General features: G+C 56.0%; 2 protein-coding genes across 2 annotated transcripts in view; both read right to left on the bottom strand.

The window, feature by feature from the left end:
* Positions 1 to 1,863, bottom strand: part of SULT4A1 (sulfotransferase family 4A member 1) — a 34,431-nt gene extending 32,568 nt beyond the window's left edge. The window contains exon 1 of the mRNA XM_045554714.1: positions 1,653 to 1,863. Within this exon, the coding sequence (XP_045410670.1) occupies positions 1,653 to 1,821 (169 nt within the window). The 5' untranslated portion in view covers positions 1,822 to 1,863. The remainder of the gene's footprint in view (positions 1 to 1,652) is intronic.
* A 72-nt stretch (positions 1,864 to 1,935) lies between these two features.
* Positions 1,936 to 22,347, bottom strand: PNPLA5 (patatin like phospholipase domain containing 5). Its single transcript, XM_045555127.1, has 16 exons — positions 22,155 to 22,347; positions 21,513 to 21,745; positions 19,638 to 19,703; positions 19,122 to 19,331; positions 17,845 to 17,905; positions 16,598 to 16,783; positions 14,738 to 14,870; positions 12,208 to 12,324; positions 12,054 to 12,090; positions 11,875 to 11,965; positions 11,494 to 11,732; positions 11,311 to 11,399; positions 10,888 to 10,998; positions 8,237 to 8,294; positions 7,284 to 7,370; positions 1,936 to 2,094 (listed from the first exon to the last, which is right to left on the bottom strand). Exons 1-16 carry the CDS (start codon positions 22,345 to 22,347, stop codon positions 1,936 to 1,938), a joined length of 2,070 nt encoding a protein of 689 aa, XP_045411083.1.
* Between the last annotated feature and the right edge of the window lie 2,348 nt (positions 22,348 to 24,695).

Genomic DNA, 24,695 nt, shown 5'->3' with positions numbered 1-24,695 from the left:
TTGGGTTATCTAGAAAACTTCCCTAAAACTAACATAACCAATCCCCACCAAGGTGACCAGAAAGGTCCCAGCAGAACCGCACCAAGCCCTGATGCAAGGTCCCAACAGAGCACTCACCACCACCTCCAGGTACACAGCTTTCCAAGAAAGCCTCCTCTCCAGCCCTCCTCAGTGGAGCATGACATCAAGCTCAGACCCAATGGGCCTCCCCCAGGCCCTTCCAGGGACTTAACTTCCCAACCTCCGTCACCTCATCCCTAATACAGGAGGAGCAATACAGGACCTCAATCCTCATCTGCAATTACAAAATCCTAAAGAGCTCTGAAAACCAAGTTTTTCGCAACTCATTTGAAGGCAAATCCTGTCCTAAACCGATATGAGACTATTTTTAATCTTTATTGATCCCACTTAATGGGGATATTCACACGTTTTATAGCAAAAATATTATAAATGTGTCATTCCAGAGCACAGCCCCAAACCCAGCTGGGGATCTTATCGCGTGGATGTTCTGTGCACAACAATTTCTCTAAAATCTGAAAACTTCTGAATGTCCACACCCGTGGGGCCCCAGTGTGGGGGTGAGGGGCTGGGGGAAGGTCCCTGGCCACAGCAAGTCCTGTGCCCTCCCCTTCCACTCCCTCTTCCCAAGGAGCCCAGCAGGACCTCTAGACTACAGTCAGCCCACCTCCATGCCCAACACCCTGCACTGACAGCCCCTACCCCAGCCTGTCTCAGAAGGGTGTCTGGGACTCCACACAACTATGACAGCTTTTCCTGCAACACGCCCCACTGCTGGTCCACCATGACCTTAGGGCCAGGCACCTTCTAAATCAATGTACAGTCTGCCTCGAATACAGAGGCAACAAGGGAACCCGAGGGAGGACACGTTTGGAGAACCAGAAAGCTACCTCCTTTCCCTACAAACCTCAGATGGTGCGCTACACACCCACCTCTCACATCAGGTCTGGAGACGGACTGGCCTGGCCTTAAATCCCAAGTCTGCCACTCACCAGCTGAGTGACCTTGGACAAGCCTCCTCTCCTCTCTGAGCCTCAGTGCCCAGACTGTGAAGTGGGAATGTCCATCTCTAGCTTAAATGGTGGTTGTGAACATGCCGTCAGTGAATGCTGGGAAATGCGGATGCCCGGGAGCTGCCCCGGTGATGGAGGCAGCCCTGAAACCAGAGAACCCACCAGGCAAAGCACTCGGCACTCGGGCAGGGCCGGTCCCATCCCCCATCCGGAGCCCACGCTGCAAAGGAGGGACGTACACAGACAGCCCTGACACCCGTGTTATCCTCCTTTCCACGTGATCACCAGGACTTTGCACTCATCAAAGGCTGGACGGGATTCGGGAACAGAGAGGTTGAGTGACCTGTACAAGGTCACACAGCCGACAGCTAAACGGAGAAACAGCAGGGGTGGGTGGCGGCCCTGGGCCCGTCCTCTTGGCAGCGCCGGCCAAACAGGCCCCATCTCCACGGAACGCTGCCCAGCCGCGGGCCCCGGGCCGCCCCGAAGGACACCGGCCTCGGTTTCCCCAGCGCGAGCCAAGCCCTCCCCGCCCCGTCCTGGGGGGCGGGCGGTGGGCGCCGCGCGGACGCGGGCGCCGCAGAGCCGTGCGCGGGCGGGCGCGGCCGGCGCGGGGCTCACCGGACTTGGGGTAGGTGACGATCCACACGTCGCTGGGCCGCACGGGGAAGTTGGCGATCTCCTCCATCTTCCCGCGGCAGAAGGGCGGCAGCCGCACGCCGTGGAACTCGAAGTACTTGCTCTCGAACTCCCCCGGGGTGCTGGGGGTCTCGGCCTCGCTCTCCGCCATGCCGCCGCGCTGCCGCCGCCCGCACGCGCCCGCGCCCCGCCGGCGCGCGGCGGCCGCTCCGCAGGCGTGACGTCACGGCGCCGCCCGGCGCGGGAGCTCCGCCGCGGCATGACGTCATGGCGCCGCCCGGCGCTGGCGACCCTCCGCGGGCGTGACGTCACGGCGCCGCCCGGGCGCGCCCGCCGCGCCCCACCCCCACCTCCATGGGGACCGCGAGCCCGGCGTGCTGTCCGAGTCCCCTGGGCTCCGCGTCCGCTCGTTCAACTCGCGCTTCTGGCATCCAGCAAGCGCTCAACGCAGGCTCACGAGCTATTCCAGCCAGAGGGACCTTAACAATTCACTGTCCACCCAACCGGTATTCAGGAAGCACCTGATCTGTGCCACAGACACCTGAGACAGACGCACCGAGGTGGAGGACAGGCAAAAGCCTGGCCGTCTCCGAGCTTACGTTAGTAAATAGCCGAGGCGATTTCAGATAATGAACGACAGGTGCTGTAAAAAATACGCTGCATGCTATCCCGGGAGCAGAAGGGGCGGGGTCTGGAGGAGCGTTGAATCGCAGGTTCCAGGGCCAATGCCAGACCTAAAGAGAAAGACTTTCCTGGGGCAGGACCTAGAAATGTGCACCGAATAAGGCACTTCTTGTGCAAACTACAATTTGAGAACAACCTAGTTCTAGAAAGATTTCAGTACAGCCCCTTGTCCAAGCATTCACTCAACAGACCTATGTTAAGCACCTACTGACATGGCTTGGGACTGGGGGCACACACATGACAAGGATACAGCCCTGGTCTAATGCTGGGGCTCCACATCATCAGCTGTGAAAGGGGAAGAATAATCCGTTCCTCTAAGTGCCATAGCCAGGAGGACAGGAGGCGTCTACGCCAGCAGGAATCTGGAGCAGAGCACATGGGCAGGACCTATTCCTGCCCTCTCCCTCTTGCTCTAGGGTGACACACTTGCAGCCTGGCACAGGAGACTCACACATGGGCTGAGAGGCATAGGCCATGTGTGCATGGCGGACAGAGAGCCATATCTGAGCAATGAACCCTGACTCAGGAGGCTTGGGGATGTCTTTCCAAAAAAGAAAGAGGATGGTCCAAGCACCCAGATTATCGAGAACAATTCAGGTGCAGATTCTCACTGTGGGAGAAGGAGGATATAAGTGAGCAATGGGAGGAGGCAGCCCTGTGGGATTGGATTGGAATTGGAAGTATTGACCTGAATTTATAATTTTTAGAAATACCTATTTCTGGGGCTGGGCGTGGTGGTTCACGCCTGTAATCCCAGCGCTCTGGGAGGCCGAGGCGGGAGGATCTCTTGAGCTCAGGAGTTTGAGACCAGCCTGAGCAAGAGCAAGACCCCATCTCTACTAAAAATAGAAAAGTTAACCAGGCGTGGTGGGGCATGCCTGTAGTCCCAGCTACTTGGGAAGCTGAGGCAGGAGAATCACTTGAGCCCAGGAGTTTGAGGTTGCTGGGAGCTGTGATGATGCTGCTGCATTCTACCCAGGGCGACAGAGTAAGACTCTGTCTAAAAAAAAAAAAGAGAGAGAAAGAAATACCTATTTCTGATCTTTGCTGAAAAGGTCTTTAGGCAATATCTCAATGATACTAGGCATACCCACTGCCCAGATGTTTATTTCTAAATACTTCCCCACCAAAAGGAACTAGGGTTTCTTGGAGACTAGGCTAATTCCAGGGCAAGGAAAGAACAACATGAGCCTAAAACATCTTCTTGAGCCAAAAAATAAGGAAGTGTTAAAAAATGATGGGAATAGGCCAAAAGGACACAAGACCCACCGTGAAAGGGTTACCACATGCCAAATCAGAAACAATTTGAGCAAAGTAGACAAAAATTGGAAACAAACACCCATGAACAGTAAAATAGAGAAACTGTGATGTACTCGTGCAAGAGAAACCACAGAGCAATGAAAAAGAATTCCTGTTATGTGCGACAAGATGGAATTTCACAGTCAAAAGGATGAACAGAAAAAGCCAAACACTAAAGAAGATATATGGTGTGATTCCATTTATATACAGTTCAAAGACGAACAAAACTGACTATCACGATAGAGGTCAGAATAGTCTTAACTTGGGGCATGGAGGGGGCTGACTGGGAATAGACACAGGGTCTTCCCCTCCAGTCTGAGTGCGTCTACCCACAGAATGCTTATCAATTACAAAGGAAAAAGGATAACTTTGCAGTAGAGAAATCTAGCAGACAGCACCTGCAATGGTTGGTTTTATGTGTCAACTGGGCCATGAGATGCCCGGATAGCTGGTTAAACATTGTGTGTAGAAATGTGTATGAGGAGGGTGTTTCTGGAGGAGATTGGCGTTTGTATTGGTGAGCTCAGTAGAACAGATGGCCTTCCCCATGTGAGTGGGCAGCATTCAGTCCATTCTGGGCCTGAATAGAACAAAAGGCAGAGAAAGGTTGAATTTGCTCTCGCCTGGCTGCTTCAGCTGGGACATCTGTCTTCTGCCCTCCATGCGCCTGGTTCTCAGGCACTTAGACCCAGATGGGAGCTACATCATCAGTCCTCCGGCTCACAGGCCTTCACACTACACCACTGGCTTTCCCGGGTCTGCAGCTTGCACGTGGCAGATCATTCTCAGCCTCCATAACCGTGTGAGCTGATACCTTACAATAAACCTCTTTCTAGCATAGCTCCTATCAGTCTGTTTCTCACGAGAACCCTGGCTTGCACACCACCTTAGCCAGGTGACAAAATAAACATCACCAAGAACATGGCAAACTCACAGCATGTGATTCCCTGAAAAGGACACTGAACCATTTATGTGGTATTCCTCCAAAAAATTCATATCCTGAGTCTAATCATGAGGAATGACTACAAAACCCAGGTTAAGGGACATTTTATAAAACAACTGACCTGTACTCTCCAAAAATGTCAATGTCATGAAAGACAGAAAAAGCTCCAAGAACCGTTCCTGATAAAGGAGGCCAAAGAAACTTGACAGTAAATACAATGGGTGATTCTGGATTGGATGCTGGATCTTTTTTTTTTTTTTTTTTTTGCCATAAAGGACTTTATGGGGACAATTTGCAACATTTGAGTATTGACTGTATATTAGATAATATTGTATTAACTTTAAATTCTCTAAATTTGAAAACTCCTGTGGTTGTGTAAAAGAGCGATCATTTGCCCGGGAGTACCTGCTGAAGTATTTGGGGTGGGGAGTGAAGAACCGTGACGTCTCCAACTTACTTTCAAATGGTTTTACAAAACCCCCCAAATTATAACACTAATACCAGCTCATGTGTATATATACATTGAGAGAAAGAAAGAAAATGTGGCAAAAGCCATGCAGGGCTGGGAACCTGCAGCCTAAAGGCCACATGTGGCCCCCCAAATCCCCAAGTGCAGCCCCTCGACTGAATCCAAACTTCACAGAACAAATGCCTTTATTTTGTTCTGTAAAATTTGGATTCAGTCAAAAGGCCACACTCAAGGATCCAGAAAGCCATATCTATCCCCAAGGCCACAGGTGCTATAACAAATTACCGCAAATTCAGTTCTGTAGGTCAGAAGACAGATGCAGGTACCACTATATTGAAATGAAGGGATCAGCAGGGCTGAATTCCTTCCTGGAGGTTCCAGGGGAGAACCTATATCCTTGCCCTTTCTAGCTCCTAGAGCTACCTCCATTCCTTGGTTCATGGCCCCTTTCCATCTTCAAAGCCACCAATGGCCAGTCTAGTCTTCCTCACATCATATCACTCTGACATTGACTCTTCTGCCTCCTTCTTCCACTTGTAAGGATGCTTGTGATTCATTGGACTCACCCAATAATCCAAGATAATCTGCCTATTTTAGGTCAGTTAATCAGCAACCTTGTTTCCATCTTCAGCCTTTATTTCCCTTTAACATATATCAATAATATAACATATTCACACGCTCTGGGGATTAGGATATGGACGTCTTTGAAGGACCATTATTCTGCCTTAAAAAAAAAACCCATTAACATAGAAAATCCCTAGAAATGTGAAAAAAAAGCTACTAGAACAAATAAGTGAGTTTAGCAAGATCATAGGATACAAGGCCAACAAACAAAACCCAATTCTATTTATACATACTAGCAATGAACAATCAGAAATTAAAATTTTTAAAATACCATTTGCAATGGCATCAAAAAAAATAAATGCTTAGAATAGATCTAAGAAAATATGTGCAAGATTTATATACCAAAATCTACAAAACATTGATGAGAGAAATTAAAGAAAATATAAGGAAATGAAGAGATACACTCTGTTCATGGACTGAAAGACTCAACATTGTTTATGTGCCCATTCTCCTCAAATTTATCCATAGAGTCACTGCAATCCCAAGAAAGAGTCCCTACTGGACTCTTGTAGAAATTGGCAATCTGGTTCTAAAACTTACATAGAAAAGCAAAGAACTTAGAATAGTCCAAACAATTCTGAAAAAGAATAGCAAAGTTGGAGGGCTCACGTTACCTGATATCAAGATTTACTGTAAAGCTACTTACTTATCTTAAAGCTGTAAAGCAAAACAGTGTGTGATTGGCATATGCATACACATAGAAATAAATGGAGCAGGACAGAAAGCCCAGAAACAGACACAAACATACATGGTCAATTGGTTTTTGACAAAGGTATCCTTAAAGAGGAAAGCACAATAGTTTCTCATGAGCCAAAAACGTCCATCAAAGCCTGGCTTGCCCGTTGAGTGGAGAACACCTGAGCCCTGGAGATGTGTCAGAAGAGGCTGTCCTTAAATAAAGTGGACCTAGATCTCCAAATTCTCAGCCTTCTGCGATCTGTTCCCAAGCTTGCCGGGCTGCAGGCAACGTGGGTTGCTGTCCGTGGTGCTGAACACACACTGTTTGCCCTCCTAGCCTGGCACTTGGAGTAACCATGACTTCTGGGGCCCCTGTTTTGCTTTATTATGTTCTATCTTGAGGCATTTTTCCTACCTGTGTATACTATCAAATTTTTAGTGTTAAGTATTTTTTGAATGAAAATGTCAAACATACATAAAATTAGAATAGTGTAACGAACTTCTATGTACCCATTACCAGGGTCAACTATTAATATTACCGACTCACGTTTCATCAGCTCCCACACACCCAGATTATTTTGAAGCAAATTTCATGTATTATATCATCTCATTCCTAAATAATTCAATATGGATCTCTAAGAGATAAGAATTCTTTGAAAACATATTCCCAATACATTAACGCACCTAAAAAGCAATGATTATTCCTTAACATCACCATACATCCAGCTAGTGTACATGATCAGATTTATGGGTGGCATGCCATGCTCAGAGGGCTAGAGGCATCTGCCTGGGAATCCCTCATGTGGCCAGGACATAGTGCTGAGGCAGATACCCCACTGGCATCATGTGACCCCATCTGCAGATTAGCACAAACCAGCCTTCTTGCCACAGCTGATATTGAGCAAGTCTGAGGCACAGGGTGCTGGTTCAGGAAGGTGGTCACATCCACGGTGTGGCCACGGAGGACCTCAGTGCCCAGGAAATACAGGCTAGAAGCACACTCCTGCCGAGACAGGTCTAGGTCAAGATTAATTACATCAGGATCTTTGCAGAAGAGTCCTGAGCATCAGTATTTCTACCCAGAATCCTAGTTTCCAGACAGGGTGGAACCACAGCCTGATCTGGCCTTGAATGCTAATGTCACCATCAACTGACTGTGTGACCTGAGACAAAGAACTTCTGCTCTCTAAGCCTCAGATTTCTTGTTGGTTTAATTTACCATGGGCCACCCCCATCCTACATTTGCACCTGCAGGTTCCCCTCCAGAATGACTTCCTGGCCACCCAAATTCTAGTATCCATAAAGATTAGTTCTGAAACAAGTTCCTCTGTGGCTAATCCTCTCCTGAAATCAACTCTACTTCCCCTGACCACCAGTCTATAATTTCCTCTGTTGCAGGCTCAGAGCAGATCTGGAGACCCCTTTGAAACCAGCTAGTCCAACCTTTGATTTTAAAGACAAGGAAATAAAGAGCTGATCAAGGAAAGGACCTGCTCAGCATATAGCAGGTGCACAATGAAGCCATGATAGTCCCGGGATCTTCCTGCTGCCTGGAGCACAGACTTGGGCATTTCCAGCTCAGCCACTTCCCTCTCCGAGCTTCAGTTTCCTCGCCAATAAAATGAGGAGAATAATGCCCACTCCCTAGGGTTGCTGTGAGGATTAAGTGAGATGGCGGGCTTTGCAAACTGTAAGGTGATGTGCACTTGTGAGGGCTGGATCTACTCTTTGCTCCATGGAGACAGCAATAGAGGCATGGGAGCTCCCTGGGGAGGGGACCTGCTTCCGGCGTTAGGAAACACCCAGCAAGCAGTGGACACTCAAAAAGCCGGGCTAGGAGACCGGAGCCAGTCCAGGAACGTGGCCCACAGACGGGAGCCAGAGCTGCTCCAGGGCTGCAGGGCCCCGAGAGGCTCTGGCTGGGATGCTGGGAGAAAGAGGAGGGTGGTGGACCCATGACTTTAGCACAGCAGGGGCCAGAGAGGGCTGTGACCTCACACAGGTCTGGGCTCCAATCTCGGCCCCCCTGTGTTTTGTCTGGGCTACTCCCCACCCCGCTGCTGAGGTGAGACAAAAAGGAAGTCCCCGTGGTGACACACCTCGCCTGGTGCCCAGCCCACACCTTCGCTCCCCCTGCCCCTTTCTGAGCAGCAGTCTCTATCATTTGATGGAGTCTGTCAGGAGCATTTCATTTTCTCAAGTAAATAATCCATGGGGTGTGTGTTGTTATCTCCACTTTACACAAGGGAAGACTGAGGGTCTGAGAGGTGACAGAATTTTCCTGGGTCACAGCAATGATGAGTTGCAGAGATGGGTCTCAAACCTGGGCCAGCCTGAATCCAGAGCCCAGGATCCCTTTTCTGCTCTGTAATGACTCACAGCTCTGTGTCGGGAGGGTCCTGGGGACAAGTCAGGGGACGCTGACCTGGATCAGCTCCTGGGCTGTCAGCGGGGCCACATCTAGGCTCCAGGAAGGGCGGGGTACTCGGGGTACTGTGCCTCAGTAAAATCCGCAGCGTTGGTTTGGGTCAAGCTCGTTCATTCCGAGGCGGTGGCCAGGAGTTGGGAGGTGAAAGACAATTTAGGTCCAGGGCTGGTCATAGCCCATCTGGGGCACTGCTGGACACCATGCTCCCAGAGGGACACGAGAAAGCTGGGGCTCTGGGGCCAGAGTTACTGACTGGCATCACTGGGCTGGGTGTCCCTGAGGAATGATTGTAAGGACCGGCTGTTTGCCATGAAGAGTGGCCCCTTGGGACCAGATCAACACCTTCCTGTCCTTGCCAGCCTGCCCCAGGCAGAGGGAGCAGAGGCAGAGCCGGCATCAGTGGGGAAGCCGCACGCAGTCGGATTTTAACACCACATGAGAAAATACCCAAGAGTTAAATGCGATGTAACCAGGAAAGTGCTTACAAACTGTGAATAGTATGAGGGATGCTTGTGAATGTCTCTGCAATCCTCAGGTTGTGAGCAGATGACCTTGACACATGAGTCCCAACAGTCACAAATAATAAAGATGGAAGAGAAGGTTTTGGAACAGTGTTGTAAGCAAATGAAGTATTCCACCAAGTAAGCCAGAAACATTTCACCGCGCGCTGCTCGGCACAGGAGACCCGCGGAGGGGGCGGGAGTGGCCAGCCGTCTTCCTGGGTCGAAGACACAAGACCAAGCAGGGAGGACCAAGACGGCACAGGTCAAAGACCCCACTAAGCAAAGGACTGACGGGGGAGGGGTGAGGGAGGGAGGCTGAGTGCCTGTGGGCGTGGACGTGTCCATGAGGAGGGACAAGGGACAGGAGCAAGCATATTCTCAAAAGCCTCTTGAGACAGAGACCCAGGTGGCCAGGCCTCCCTCTCCCCTGGGGGAATAATCCCAAGCCCAGCACCCGGGAGTGGGGGCAGCGCACGGAGCACCCCAGTTCTATGCAGTGTCCTCTGACTCCATGTGGGACGGACAGCCCCTTCCTGATGCTGGGGACTGTGTCTCTCCCTGCCCCCACCCAGGATGGCAAGAAGGGACAGAGGCCAGCTCAGACCCAGCAGGCCCTGGAGATGCTGGGCAGTGGAGGGCCCCCCAACATGTTCTCCTCTGCCCCCTCCTCTTTTCCAATCCCTCCCCCACCCCCAGGAATTTCCCTGCTCCACTTGCTCTCTCTTCACTCCTCTCTTTGCTCCCCCACCAAATCCAAATTCCTTGTCTTGAGCTGACAGTCCCTCCTGCCCCCCCATCCCACTCCCCGTCCCCGCCTCCTGGCTCACAGTGGCCCCCCTGCAGCCACCTGCTCTTCCCTCTGCCTGCAAAGCTCTTTAACGCTCAGCCTCAGGCCTTGGCTCAGCGGTCACCTTCTTGGGGAGCACCCCCCCCCCCGCCACCACCTGGACCAACCTCGCTCCCTGCCCCCACCCTGCCACCATTCTCACCCTACTTTGCTTCCTTCACAGCACCGCCACTCCTGGAGGATCTTTTTTTTTAACATTTTTATTTTTTTAAATTTTGGAATATTACTAGGGTACAAATGTTTTGGTTCCATAAATTGCTTTTGCACTGTTTGAATCAAAGTTATAAGTGTGCCCATCCCCCACAGTGTGCACTGTACCATTAGGTGTGAATTTACCCATCCCCTCGCCCCCACCTGCTTGATTTCCCGTGAGTGTTACTTCCATATGTGCACGTAAGTATTGATCGATTAGTTCCAATTTCATGGTGACCGGGGAGGATCTTCCATTCTCCTGTCTGCTGCCCAACACCTGCTCCCACACCCCCCCCAGAATGTAGGTTTGGTTCACAGCTGTGTCCCCAGTGCCTGTAACTCGCTAGGTATGTGCCGGGTGAATGAATGAATGACTGTCTCTTTAGCTCGAGTATTTATTCCCCTGCACCCCCTGCTCCCACTCATGCCTCCACCCCCCCACCCCCCGTCTGCACTGGGGCTGAGCGTCCCCTAAGGGCCTGGCCAGGGGCACAGTGTGGGTTGTGCTCTGAGGACAGGAAGAGCAGTGACTCCCAGAGAGGCCAGAGACCCGGTGTCCCCAGCATCCTCACTGCCCAAGAGTGGAGGGGTTGGGAGGGTTGCAGGCCCTGAGGCGTCGCAGACCTCCTGTGGGAACGGGGCTGTGGTGGCACAGGGGCCCCTGGGCCCAACAGGAGCACCGGCAACAGGATCCTGGCCAGACTCGAAGCCTCCCTCCCCCACCTTCCCGTCTCCTGCGCCTGGCCTCCCACCGGCTGGGCCAGACGGGAAGTCAGCCCTCACGGTTGCCTGAGTGGGGCAGATCACAGGCGTCACCGCAAGGGCCAGTGCAGGACGGAGGGAGGACCCCAGGGGAGGACTCCCAGCCTGTCACTGCACTTTGCTGCTCTGCCCTCCCACACGGGCACTGTGGCCGTGTCCCTGGCGTCTTCTGGAACGTGCTCCGTGAACGGCTCCACGCAAGGACAGGCACCCTCTGCTCGGCAACGCTGCCCTCCCAGTCCCCGCATGGAAATCCCGGAACTGAGGTGTGCGGCTCAGCTCCTGCCAGCCGTTCTCCCCCTGTTGAGACCGGGCAGGGGGACGGCAGGCGACCTGGGTACACGGTGACCCAGAGACATGCCGACAGGCTGGGCCTCTTCCAAAAAAGACACACCTGGCCCCAGACAAGCAGCTCCAAGGTGCGGGGACTGCAGAGGGCTGGCGGGGTGGCTTGGCAGACGGGAGCGCACGGCACGAGGGCCAGGGCAGGAGTGGAGGGAGGCCGGTCCCTGGGCTGGCCCAGCTCGGCCCCCTCAGGCCTGAGGGGTGGGCCTGAGCTCCACGCTGGGGTCCCTACAAGCAGCCGCCCCAGGCTGGAGGGGGCCTGTGTCCGGGGCACTGGTGGCCGGCAGGCTGTGGGGGGAGCAGAAGCCGGTGAGTGTGAGTCTCAGAGCCTGGGGTTCCGTGAGGACCTAAGGGCAGCCACCCCTAGGACTGCGCTGGCTCCCCTGCTAAACAGATGGCTGTCGAGTGGCGGGGGACGACCACCCAGGACCCTGCAGCAGGGATCTCGACCACACACAGGGCCGGCCTGGCACGGGGTCACATGGGATGTCTGGAACAATGGCAGAAGGATGAGCAGGGACCTGGCAACGCAGGGAGACGCAGCCTGACCGCCGTGACAGGTCACAGAGTGCCCAGCACTGCTCTGCACACAGCAGTGACCAAACACACGTGCCAGTGGCTGCACAGGCGGGTGGCCAGAGGGACACTGGGGGGGGGCAGATGGCCTGGATGGCCTGCCCAGGGTCCAGGGACGCAGCGGTGCCTCCCCCAGCCCCCACCAGCACGGCCACTCCCGCCCCCCCAGGCCCCCTGCCCCCCTCACCTGACCAGCCCAAGGAGCTGGGCCTTGGTCCTGGAGCAGCACTCGAGGGCCGAGCTCCTCAGCAGCCCCTGCAGCCAGCACAGGGCTGCCGGCACGTCGGGCAGCCACGCCACCAGCCTGGAGGAACAGGCAGCGTCAGCTTCGCCAGGAAGGGCCCCGTGTGTGGCCCCACTGAGCCCACCTTCCCCACAGGCCCAGAGCAGAGCTGGGGTCCCTGTACCTCAGAGCTGCCCAGACTGGCATGACAAGCGCCCAGCGGTGTTGGCCACCATGGCAGAGCAGGTCGGAACCACAGGGACACCTGCAGTGGCTCAATGGTCCACCATGGGCTTTGAACTTGGTGGAGGCGGCCAGGCCTTGGGTCGGCAACGCCACAGGGAGTGGAGAAGCCCAGCGTGGAGAGGGCGGGGGTCCGGGGTCAGGCTGGCTGGGGCTGCAGCCAGCTGCCCTGCTCAGGAGCCGTGGGACCTGGGCAGGTTGCAGCCTCTCTGGCCCTGTTTCCTCACCCGTGAAATGAGGACAGTCACCTCGCCTGCAGTTCCCAACCTCCTACCCCTTCCTCTCTCTTCTCCCCACACCAGCCCTGTCCTCCTCACCCCTCCCCCTTCACCCACTGTCCACTCAGAAGCCAGTGACCTTCCTAAAACACACACCTGACCGGAGCCCTCTCTGGCTCCAAATGCTCTCGTTGCTCCCCCAGCCCTCATGACGAAGCCAGCACCAGATTCGGGTGCTCTCAGCTGTGTCGAGGAAAGCAAGGGTCCGCCTGCAGAGCCAACGCCCACGGGGCCAGCAAGGGGCCAGGTCATCCAGCCACAGCTGAGACAGCGCTGGCCAGGCACCGTCTAAGATGCTGCAGTGCCTCACCCTGTGCCATGTCACCCTTGCAGGGGCCCCTAAACCAGGGGCTCAAACTAGGCACACAGTCCAGAGGGTGCGGTGTGACAAATGAAACATTAACTGGACCATCACCTCCCTTTTTCTGGACCTTCTGCCCCTATTAATGCAACCTACATTTTGAGCATGTGCTTTATGGAAAATACCAAGGGTGAATTTCCCTGTGGTCTGGGCAGGCTCCCCATCGGTGCTCACACATGGATTTTTTTTTTAACTGAAAAGGCTAGACTTTACATTTATTCTTTTTTATTTCAACTTGTGGTTTCAGTAAATAGCTCAGCGTGAGGAGAATCTGTCAGTAGAAAGCCCTCTCCCAGGCTGGGAGCTGTGGCCCACACCTGTAATGCCAGCAGTTTGTGAGGCCAAGACAGGAGGATCACTTGAGGCCAAGAGTTCAAGACCAGCCTAAGCAACATAGCGAGACCCCATCTCTACAAACAATCAAAAAATTAGCCAGGTGTGGTGGCGTGTGCCTACAGTCCCAGTGGGAGGATCACTGGAGCCCAGGAGCTCGAGGCTGCAGTGAGCCATGATCACAGCACTGCATCCAGCCTGGGACCACTGGCAATTTAAACAGCAGGGCTGACCCAGTCATTAGCTCATCGAGGATCAGGACAGAGCCCTGGGGCTCACTGTCATAGACCTTCTTCCACAGAGCAGAGAATTTTTTAAGTTACAGATCTCCCCATCACACATTCCTGCTTAAACCCTTCACCACTTTGCCACCACTCTCAGGATAAAGACCACATTCCTCATCTGGCGACAGAGCCCTCTGTGCCTGCCTCTGCCAGCCCCATCAGCTGCGTCTTGTGCAGCAGGCCACCTTTTGGCTCCAGCCATGCTGGCCTCCCTTCCTGTCTTCAAATGGGCCCTACTCGCTCTGCCACAGGACCTTTGCACATGCTATCCCATCTGCCTGGAGCGCTTTTCCCTTCCCTCTTTGCCTAGTGGACTCAGACCCATATTTCAGATTATAACCCAAAGTCTTCTCCTCTGGGCAGCCTTCCCTGGCTAGATAGCCTCTAGTTTGAGCCATGCCAGCTCGAAGCCAGTGTAGACCTTTCCCAGGTATCTCTAGGTGGAGCTGTCATTGCACAGGTGAATGTGTGACGATCTGTGGGCCATGAGCTCCATGAGCATAGGAACTGGGTCTGGGTCAGTGCTACCTCCATAGCCCCCAGCCAGGCCTTGGCCCCTGGGAGGCCCTCAGTAACTATAGCCAGTCTCACTCGGAAGGGCCTTATTTTATAGAAAAGGAAACTGTGGCCCAGAGAGGTCAAGATACCTGGCCCAGGCCACACAGCTAATCTGAGCTAGGCCAGCTCCTAGGGTTACTTTCAGGAATGGTGCATTGTCTCTGAGGCTCTGACAGGTGGCACCATGAGCCAGAGGTCACAGAGACAGGGGAGGGCCGGCTTCTTGTCACAGCAGTCCCACTGCCTCCCTGTCAGTCTGGTTTTACAGAGGGGACCACCAAGGCGCTGGGGCCCGCAGCCAGCCCCAGGCGGCATGGGGAGACCGGCCAGGCTCGCACCATCCCGCTGTGCCCGCCAGCATGCCAGCCGCCCTCCTGCAGGGGCACAGGGCTCCGCCACCCCCCGCTGCAAGCCAGGCCAACCCTGCCAACCCTTACCGTCTGCTCCCGAAGTAGATACACTCCAAGGGCAGCGTGCAGGGCAGCAGCAGGTATGTCAGCACCTGTCCGGGCCCCGAGCGGCGGCAGCAGGCCCAGAGGCTGGGGTCCCGCATACAAGCTTTCTTCAGCGCTGCAAGAGAAGCCACAGCACGGCCTGCCCACCTGGAATCGACGGCCTGTCAAGCCCCACCCAGCCCTCCAGTGAGCCCCTTAATATCCCCCTGAGGGGGATGAGATTGTGCATGAGATGTGCAGGGTGTGTTCCTTTCATAGATGAGGAGACTGAGGTTCAGAGTGGAGAAGTGACTTGCCTAAGGATCATTACCAGGAAGTGGCACAGCCAGGATGGACTCAAGGCCAGTCAGGCTCCTGAGCTCTTTCCACGTCTCCTGCCCCTCCGGGAAGTTTGTCGTGGGCCCCCCAGGATAGGACAGATGCCCTCACTGCACCTCCTTCAACAACAGCAACACCTCAGTTTTATTAACAACTGCAGCCGCAGCTGTGACCACAGCATCCGTTTCCTGAGCCCTCTACTCACCGACCCCACCAGAGTGGACCAGCACCTGGGCCGGGACCGAGCTGGAGCCCAGGTGTCAGCCCCCAGACCACCAACCTCAGCTCTCGTCGGCGCCGCCATAGACATTGCTTTGGAGGGTTCGGTGACAACACAGTCGGAAGCCCTGATTCCATGTCTACCTGCCGCGTGTCCCAGGAGGAGGCCGCTCCCTTCCCTGAGCCCAGGCCCGTCTTTTGTAAAATGAGGATTCCGGATGTCTCCAAGGGCCGGCACAGAGAACAATTCCCTTCCCTGCTGGCCGCCCATCCCAGGGTAGCCCTCTGGTGCCCCCATGTGGCTGAAAGGACACTGCTGGGGTTCCAGAATCCCAAGCGTGGACCCGGGCCCACTTCTACCCACGCCTGTGTGGTCTGTGGCCCAGAAAGGGGCACACGCCCTCCTTGTCCCCTCATCCCCTCGCCCACCCCCGCTGTCCCTGCTCTGGCCTCGACCACCATCACCTCTTCTCCCAGCCCCCACCCTCAGTCCCCCCCCCCAGCTGGGTACACTACAGCCCCCAGCGGGCCCCACCTCTCTCCTGCCCAACCCTCCCAGCCTCCCAAGCTCATGTCCGCCACCTGCGCCTCAACCACTGTGCTGCAGCCACACGGGCCTCCCAGCTCTCCCCCCCAACCCCAGGACTTTTGCACAGGCTGTGCCCTCTGCCCAGATGCTTGTCTTCTCCCGCTCTTTGCCTGGCCATCGTCGCCTCTCCAGCCTCACTTAGATGCTACTCGGATCACCACCACCATCGTCACATGTGCCTGGGGGACCCTGCACTGTCCTGTTGCTGCCAATGGTTCAGAGCAGAACTCCTGGTTCTGCCATTTGCCAGCTGTGTGACTTTAGGCAAGTCACTTAACTTCTCTGTGCTGTGGTTGCCTCCTCTGTGCAGTGGGAGCCGTTCTGCACCATCCTCAGAGGATTGTCGGAAATGAGTCCGTCTCCGTCTGGGGAGTCCAGAGCCCTCAGTGTGTGCCTCTGCTATGCCCCGGGCAGCGGGCAGAGACCTGGCTTTCCCAGGCACAGACCTGGGTTCCAACACCCCAAGCGCAGGCTCCGAGACACTGGTGAGGCCCTTCCTCTCTCTGGGCACCAATTCCTCGTCAGTGAAAAGCGGGCAGAGTGACGTTCAGGCCCAGGTCGTGTGAGGAAGGAACGATGCAGCGCATAAAAGGCCAGTGGCACCACACCGGGCACTTAGTAGGTGCTCAGTGAACGAGTCCTGTCTTCTTCCGGACCCTGAGCCCAGCCCCTGAGTGCAGGCCCTGCCAGGGAGCGGGTGCGGGGAGGGGCCGTACCAGCCTCCAGCTCCGGCGAGAGCTGCTCGAAGTCCGGCACGTCCTTGACCTGCACGTTGGGCACGTCCCAGTTGAGAGACAGGCCGGCCTTCTGGCCTCGGTCACGGCCAGCACCCTGGGTCCCACTCACTGGGGCCGGGGGCTCCTCAGACACCAATGTCCACAGCACTGGTTCCTTGGTGAGTCCTGGGTCAGGGAGGGGAAGGGATATGACAAGTCAGGGCATTTGGAGCCTCCGGTGGGAAGGACTCCCCGGCCGTCCACGCTGCCCACACCCCTCGGTGCCCAGACCCAGGCCTGGGACCTGCCTGCCTCAGGGTGGACCCACAGCTTACCCTGCGTGACCTCTCCCTGCCCTTCCCTGGCCCTGCTCAGCTTCTAGTCCACCTTCGACTGGTTTACCAGAGCTCAGACCCCAAAGACAGTTCAGGGTCCAAGTTCTGGCTCTACCACCTGCAAGCTATGTGACCTAACTCCTCCATGCCTCAGTTGCCCTCTCAGTAGAAAAAGGAAAATTAAGACCTCCTTTTATGGCTGTCCTGAACATTAAATGAGATAAACACGTGAAGCTCAAGCCCAGGTCTGGGCACACACTGAATGCTCAGCAAATGCTTCCTGCCCCTGTGGGTTTGGGGTCGGGGACGTGAGTTCTGGAGACAAATGTCCCGAGTTCGAGTCTCTACTATGCCACTTTGAAGAGCACTGCCCTATGGGATGACATCCAAGCTCTCCAGCCCAGGGGACTTCTCTCGCCCACACCGCCCCCTGCACACACCTCTGATACACTGAGTGACGTGCCCTCGAGGGGCAGCCTCTGTCCCTTTGCTCTTGCTCTCCTTCCCTGTGCCTGGGACGCCCTCTTCCTCTCCCTTCTCACCTTGCCATAGTCTTCATAACTATTCAGAACCCAGCTTGTCTGCCACCGCCCCCAGGAAGCCCCCCTTGCCCACCTCCCCAGCACCAAGCCGAGTCAAATGCCCCTCTGGACTCCCGCAGCCCTGAGCATCCTCCTTCACCACGATCAGCCCCCAGGTTGACTCTGGGTCCGTCCCCTGCGCCAGGCCGCCCTGCCCGAGAGTGGGACCCCTGTGTCATGCCTCTCTGGGTCCAGCTCAAGCCGACCACAGAGCACATGCTGGGGAAACAAAGAGTGAGCCCAGGCCCCTCACGGCTCCAACGCCTGACAGGCAGGTCCACCTGGCACCATGTGTGGTGCACTCCCCAGCCACCATGGGGCCGCCACCTACCACGTCTCTCCAGGAACCTCAGGGCATCCAGGTAGCCTTGTCTGCAGTTGTCAGCCACCACCTGCCAACACACAGGGCAAGGGTGGGACGGGCAAGGCCTGGGTCTGCCCCTCGGGCGGTTCAGAGGCTGAAGACTTATCTTCATCTAGGGACAATCCCAGCCCAGCCTCTACTCCCAAAGTGACCCCTCAGCAGGGCTCAGCGGCCCCAGGAGGCCCCAGCGCTGGGCAGGGAGGGCCCGAGGCCTGCAGGCAGAATGGATTCGCTAGAGCTGGTTCCCTCCCCAGACCCCTCCGCTCCTCTACTCCGGGACATCCTGGCTGCACGCTCTATTCCAGCCCCTCCCCGCCCCGGCCTCGGTTCCCTCCTCTGGAAATGGGGCGACAAGGCCCGGCCCAGGATGGCTGGGACTTCGCCTGGCTTTTTGTAGGCTCCCTTTGCCCCTTCGATGTTCACTTCCAGGGCCAGCCTGAGGGGGCAGAGGCACCCAGGAGCCCAGCCCTGCCTGTCTGATCAGAGCCCCGCGGGTGGGGAGGAGGTGCCTGCAGGCTAGGGACGGGGCGCCCCCCACGCCCCCTTGCTGGGAGACCTCAGCATGGGCACCCCTCTGGGAGCCTCCGTTTCCTTGTCTATGAAATGGGGTTGAGACTTTCTGCCCACCCCAGGGGCGTGGGGAGGACCAGAATAAACGAACACGACCTTGTTTTGTAAATTATAAAGCGCTACAAACACGACACATGTGAGGGGTGGTTGGGGGAAGAACATTTTGTGGTGATAAACTGTTATCCATTATCCATTTTCCAGAAATACCCAGGGGCAAAAAGCAGGGAACGTGAATTTGCTTCCCTCTTGCTTTGCACTCGTGCCTGGCCTCTACAACAGATGGCCAATTTGGGCCCAGTCTAGGCAGCAGTCAAGACCACAGGGCCTGGGCTGGCTGTGGGTCTGGATCTTGGCTTTGCTGCTTCCAGGCTGTGTGACTTTGAACGAGTTGCTTACCCTCTCTGAGCCATAGGAACTGATAGCAGTACTTCTCACAGAACCTGGCCTGAGGATGCCCAGCTCAAACACCAGTAGATATTAAAGTGTTCTCCTGACACAGGGCAGTCCTAACTCAGGCTCAGGGAGGGAACGAAGAGCCCCAGGCTTTGGGTTCAGGTGCCTGGCCGTGACACTCAGGACATGTGTGGCAACTGCCCTAAGGCTAAGAGGGAGGGGAAGGGTTGGGGCACAGAGTCCGACTCATGGAGCCTTTGACCATGAGGGGCCAGACCTACCTCGGGGTTGGGGGGCATGAGGGATATGACCCCCAGGAAGAAGTTCTTGGTAGAGATTTGGAATCTGGCATTGAAGGCGTTCAGCTCATGCAGGCTGGCTGAGGTGCTCTGGGGGCAGATGTCCACTGTCCCATGAAAGGGTGACACAGTGATGGTGGAGGGGCAGTCCGCAAAGGGCAAGTTGTTGCTCAGAGCCCCGCTGACGTAGCGCTGCAATTCAGGGGGATGCGGGGTGATGCTACTCTCTTAGGATTCCTGCCCTCCTCCCACACGGCCACGCAGCCACCGGCCCAGAATGGGCAGCGAAGGGTGACCCTCCGGCTGCCTCTGAGCCACTAGGTCCACTTGAGCCGAGGGTGTTGAGCGCCCCCCAGGAGCAGGGGGAGGGGCTGGTACACAGTAGGCACTCAAGCAGTGCTGGTTTCCTCCACCCACACACCTCTCAGCAGCGTGTACCCTGGGTGGCCCGGAGCACGGGGCAGGGGTTCGGGCATCAAGCCTCCACCGTGCACTTACCTCCCCTCTGAATTCTGGGGGAATCAGCCCGCAGTAGAAAGGAAGGTACAGGGTGCACACCAAGGCCTGGAAGACAAGAGTCAGCAGGAACACGGTTGTTCAGACCCTCCTCTTGCAGAGCCGCCTGCCAAGGGGCTGTTGTCAGTCCTGTGTCCAGGTGAGGGGCTGAGGCCCAGGGAGGCATCCCCTCCCAGCCAAGCTCCCCGAGTTAGGCAGAGATTTGAACGCAGCCCTGTCTTGACACCCACCTTCCTCTTCCTGCCAACGGAGCCCTGGCTGACCTGGACTGCTGCTGGGATTGTTCTTCCCCTCAAAGACAGACAGAAGCACCAAGTCCCACTGCTCCCTCGTGTGTCTGGCAGCAGTTCTCCACCAAGAATCTAGCTGTGTCTCCTAGAGTGTTCTCTAGACACTGATTCAACCAGATGCACCTCCAGCAAGAAACCCTATCTTTTCCATCCACTTGGAAAACACCATCTAGTCTTCCCAGCAGAGGCTCTGACAAGTCCTGCAGTAAAAATGATGCTTAACATGGACTCTGACACTAGTGACATTTGGGGCTAGAAAATTATCTTTTGGTGGGGGGAGTGCTGTGCCATGCATCGTAGGATGTTTAGCAACATCCCTGGCCTGTACCTGCTACATGTACACATGTGTGCACATAGTGTGACAACCAAAAATGTCTCCAACATTGCCAAATGTCCTATGCGGAGAAAATCACTTCTGGTTGAGAACCATTGACCTGGAGCTTAGCAAACATATAAACCATAGAACTTTGTCTCCAGAACCCTTGGAAACATCCCTCCTACTCATCTCTTCTCATGGCCACAGAGCATGTCCCGGCTCTGACCAGACGGAGATGAAGATAAGTCTCAGTCCCGAAGATGAATAATAGTAATGGCAGCTAACGTTTATGGAGCACCTGCTGTGTGTCAGGCCCTGTACTAGGTGCTACACAGGCAGGGAGTCTGGAACACGCTTTGAGATTCCAACTGCCTTTCTCAGGAGCCCACGGATGTTAGCCCACAGCAAGGGACTGGCCTTCCCTGCACACTAAGAATCCAACAACTGCATCCGGCCAGCATGGACTCGGGACAGTCCCCATGCTGGGCACTGAGGGCACCAAGATGACGTAGACTCTGTATTAGGGACCCCAGCCCAGGTGGAAGGCAAAGACCCTAATAGGAAGGGTGAACGGAGCCATGATGGGGGAGGCATGGTCCCCAACTGAGGCCTTACAGTGTAGACACCCATGTCCCTGCCTGGCCGAGGTCTCCTGGGGACTGGGCCCCTCCTCAGCCCTCCTGACCACCCCGCAGCCAGTAGCTGGCAGGTAAGGAGGACGGGACATTTCCCTGCCAGCCCTGGTCTCTGTCGTGTCCTCCTGTGCCATCCAGCACTGGGCTGATGCTTAACTCTGTTCATCCTCTGTCCCCGCACGCTTAGACTATTACCCGAGAGGCGAGGCTTTTTGTCTGTTTCGTTTCCTGGTACAGTCGAGGTGCCTAGAACAGTGGCTCGCACACAGTAAATGCCCAAGAAACCTGCCCACGGGGTCAGAAAGCACGGGGGTGGGGGCTGGGCAGCACCCTCCAGAGGGGGTTGCCCCTGTGGGGGCTCTGACTGCAGAAGACTCTCTCTGCCCCTCCCAGCCAGACCCTGCCGTGTGCAGCTGAGGGCGCCCCCGCAGCAAGCCGGGATGTCTCCAGACTCCCCACCGGCCCTCTCTGCGCCTCAGTTTCCTTATTTATAAACTGTGCCCCTGCCCCCACCCCCAGCAGATGTGTCTGCCCCTGGGAGGTGCCAGGAAGTCACTCTGCTACTAGATGGAGCCTGGCCACCTGCCGCCAGGCCCTGGGCCCAGCACCTGCTCACCTGGATGAGCTCATCTCGGGTGGCAAAGTCGGTGGCTATGAAGTTGCAGCCGTTGGGCCAGCGAGTCAGCGAGATGCCCAGCCGCCGGGAGGCCAGGATGTGAGCATTGTCGGGCAGAGTGTCGTGCAGCTGCCGCCGGATGTGCTCAAGGGGCGTGTAGGCCGGGTGGAAGACGCCCAGGCTCAGCTGTTCCAGCTGCTTGGCCAGGCCCAGCAGGTGGGAGCAGCAGAAGTCTGCAGCGTGGGTGAGGCAGGGCATCCTCAGCCACCCTGGGCCTGCCCACAGCTCGCCACACCCCTCCCGGCCCCCTCCTGGGAGCAACGGGAGCCAGGGTCTGCCCCGCTCCAGCTCAGAATTTCTGGCCCAGTCCTGGGTTCAAATGCTCCATCCACCTTTTGCCCTCAAGTGACTTTGGGAACAGTCTTCCCGGCTCTGAGCCTGGGATCCTTCCTCTGCAAAAGGGGGGTAACTGTGGTCCCCAGTCCTCAGGGTTCTCATGAGAGTTAAATGAGGACCTGCTGGGTATAAAGTCCGCAGGGCACAGTGTCGCACCAGCTCCTCTGGGCTCCCATCCCCCTCTTGCCAAGAATTAGCTGCCAGTTATAGCGTCCCCACCCCTCCTCTCCCTGGTCCAGGACGCACCGACCGACTTGCCACAGATGATGCTGATGGCGTTGAGCGCCCCAGATGAGGATCCGTACATGCGGTGGGCACCCTGGAGGAGGCGCGGGGCACGCTGGCGCAGGCACTGGGTCACACCCACGTGGTAGAGACCCAGGTAGCCGGCGCCCGCGAAGGACAGGCTCCAGCTGCCCTCCTCCTCCAAGCAGCCCATGGTGGGGCCGGGAAGGGGAACCGGTGACAGACGGGCCCGGACTGTGAAGGATCACTCGCTGGTCGCCGGTCAGGGATGGGGCCAGGATAGGGCCAGATGCAGCTCTGCACATGGACCAGGCCCAGATGTGGCTTTGTGCCCTCGCCCCGCCCCTGGGCTGTGTCACCTGCAGCCCCAGCCAATGAGGTTCCTGAGCCGCCATCACCCCCGCTCCAGGTGTGCCCTAGAAGCGCCCCCACGCTGTGCGCACTCCGGCGCCGCCCCCACATGCCTGCCTTAGATCCAGATCACGTCACAGATTTCTGTTTTGTTTTGTTCTGTTTTTAATTTCAGGGTATTACCCAGGCACAAACGTTTTGGTTACATGAATTGCTTTTGTGACATTTGAATCAAAGATATAAGTGTGCCCATCACCAAGATAATGTGCATTGTACCCGTTAGGTGTGAATTCACCTGTCCCCTCCCCACCCCCACCCGCTTGGTTTCCACTGAGTTTTACTTCCATATGTGCATATGAGTGTTGATCGATTAGCTCCGGTTTAGCAGTGAGTGCGTGGGCTGTTTGTTTTCTGTTCTTGCCGTCTTCACTTAGAAGAATGATCTCCAGTTCCATCCGGGTTGTCACAAAGGGTATTAGAACCCAGATGCCCATCAGTACGTGCGTGGATTAATACAATGTGGTATATGTGTACCTGGAGTGTTACTCAGCCATAAAAAAATGGTCACAGATTTCTGGGTGTCACAGCGGAAGAGTGGGACCAACTCTTCGCCTGATCACCGGTAGTCATGGCAGATGTGTTATTCCTGTCCTCATTTTGTAAATGAGGAAACTGAGGCACAGCCCTGGAACGTGAGAGCCAGGAAGTGGCAGAGCTGGACCCACAACTCCTATCCTTTGGGATAAAACCAGACTTAATTCTGCAGTTTTGCTGGTTCAGGGACCAGGGAGGGACGTGGAGGGCCGGAGGCCTGGTGTCCAGACTCAGCCCCCGCCACCTGGTGGCTCTTCCCAGACTCCTCACTCTGTTTGGGTGGCAGTGTGTCAGCATAATATGAGGGGCTTGGGTGTGAGGACCTACGGAGCCCTTTCTGCTCCGATCACAGCACCCCAAACACAGACCCACCATCAGCTGTCCAGCCGTTGGGGAGCAGGTCTGGACCTAGGGCAGGCATGGGTGGGGGCGTCCGATTGTGCACAGCCGGGCTGCATAGCTGCCACCTTCTCCCCCACTGTGCCCTCACGTGGGGGTGGTCTGAACCCCGGAGACGCCAAGGCACTCACACAGCCAGGAGGTGCCTGGAAAACTTGCCCACGAGCCTGGCACCTGGGCGGTGGTTCTGGAAATCAAGCCAGGGCAATGATGAAGTTGAGCACGAGCAGGAATTCTCCAACAGCTCACAAGGGAGACGCAGGAAAGGAGGTCAACAGCAGCGTTGCTGGGGGCGGTGGGCATAGAGGACCCCCAGCTAGAGAGACGGATGAGTGAAACACCACGGGGCCCTGCACAGACCATTGGAGGCCCGGGAGGTGTAGGTAGATGCAGAATGAGGTTTATTGTGTGCCACCATTTATGCAAACATTTACAAAACACTCTCTAAACATTGCTATGTATTTTAAGACAATATAGCCAACTGCCTGGAAGGCCACACACTAAACACCCTAGCGGCCATATCTGCAGGAATGGCAGGCCAGGGGGCAGAGCGGGGAGGAAGAGGCCATGAATAAAATAATAAGATAAAAATGAGGGTCCGAGGGCTGAAAAGAAGGGGAGTTGGGGATGCAGCAAGAAAGAAACAGCAGAGCCGGACTTGACCCCAGGTCGGCTGGACTTGAACCTGATGCTCAGGCTCTTGCCACACACCCCCACCCAGGAGCGAGGAGGGGACAGAGCAGTGGGGCAGACCCCGTGGGCTCACGTAACTCTGCTCCAGGGTGCAGAGCGCCCAGAGGCCTCCTCCCATGGCAGTGGGGGCTGGGGGGCAGGCCAGGCCTTATGGGGGCCTCTGAAGGCTGACAACCCATGTCTGCAAGTACTTCCTTCCTACCTGGCTCTGAGCTAAGTGCTTCTCCTCGGTTAGCCCATTTAATCTTTACAACAGCCCAGTGAGATGGAATTGCCAACCCCACATACCAGTGACAAAACGGAGCCAAACTGGGAGGCACCACGAGGCTGCTGTCCCCCTCAGAGGAAAGGGGTGCGGGCAGGAGCAGGATGGGGGGACCAGGGCTCCAGGCTGAGGAGCCAAGGTGGGGCCCTCGCTGGAGGGCACGGGGTTTTGCTACCTGGGGAGTGGGGGCCTTTCTGCAGGACTCGGGCAGAACCGTGCTTCTCAGAGAGCCCTTCTGG

Source organism: Lemur catta, chromosome 6, assembly GCF_020740605.2.
Source record: "Lemur catta isolate mLemCat1 chromosome 6, mLemCat1.pri, whole genome shotgun sequence".
Classification (NCBI taxonomy): Eukaryota; Metazoa; Chordata; class Mammalia; order Primates; family Lemuridae; genus Lemur; species Lemur catta.
The sequence above is the reverse complement of the archived record's forward strand: the minus strand, read 5'-3'. Positions and strand labels throughout refer to the sequence as shown.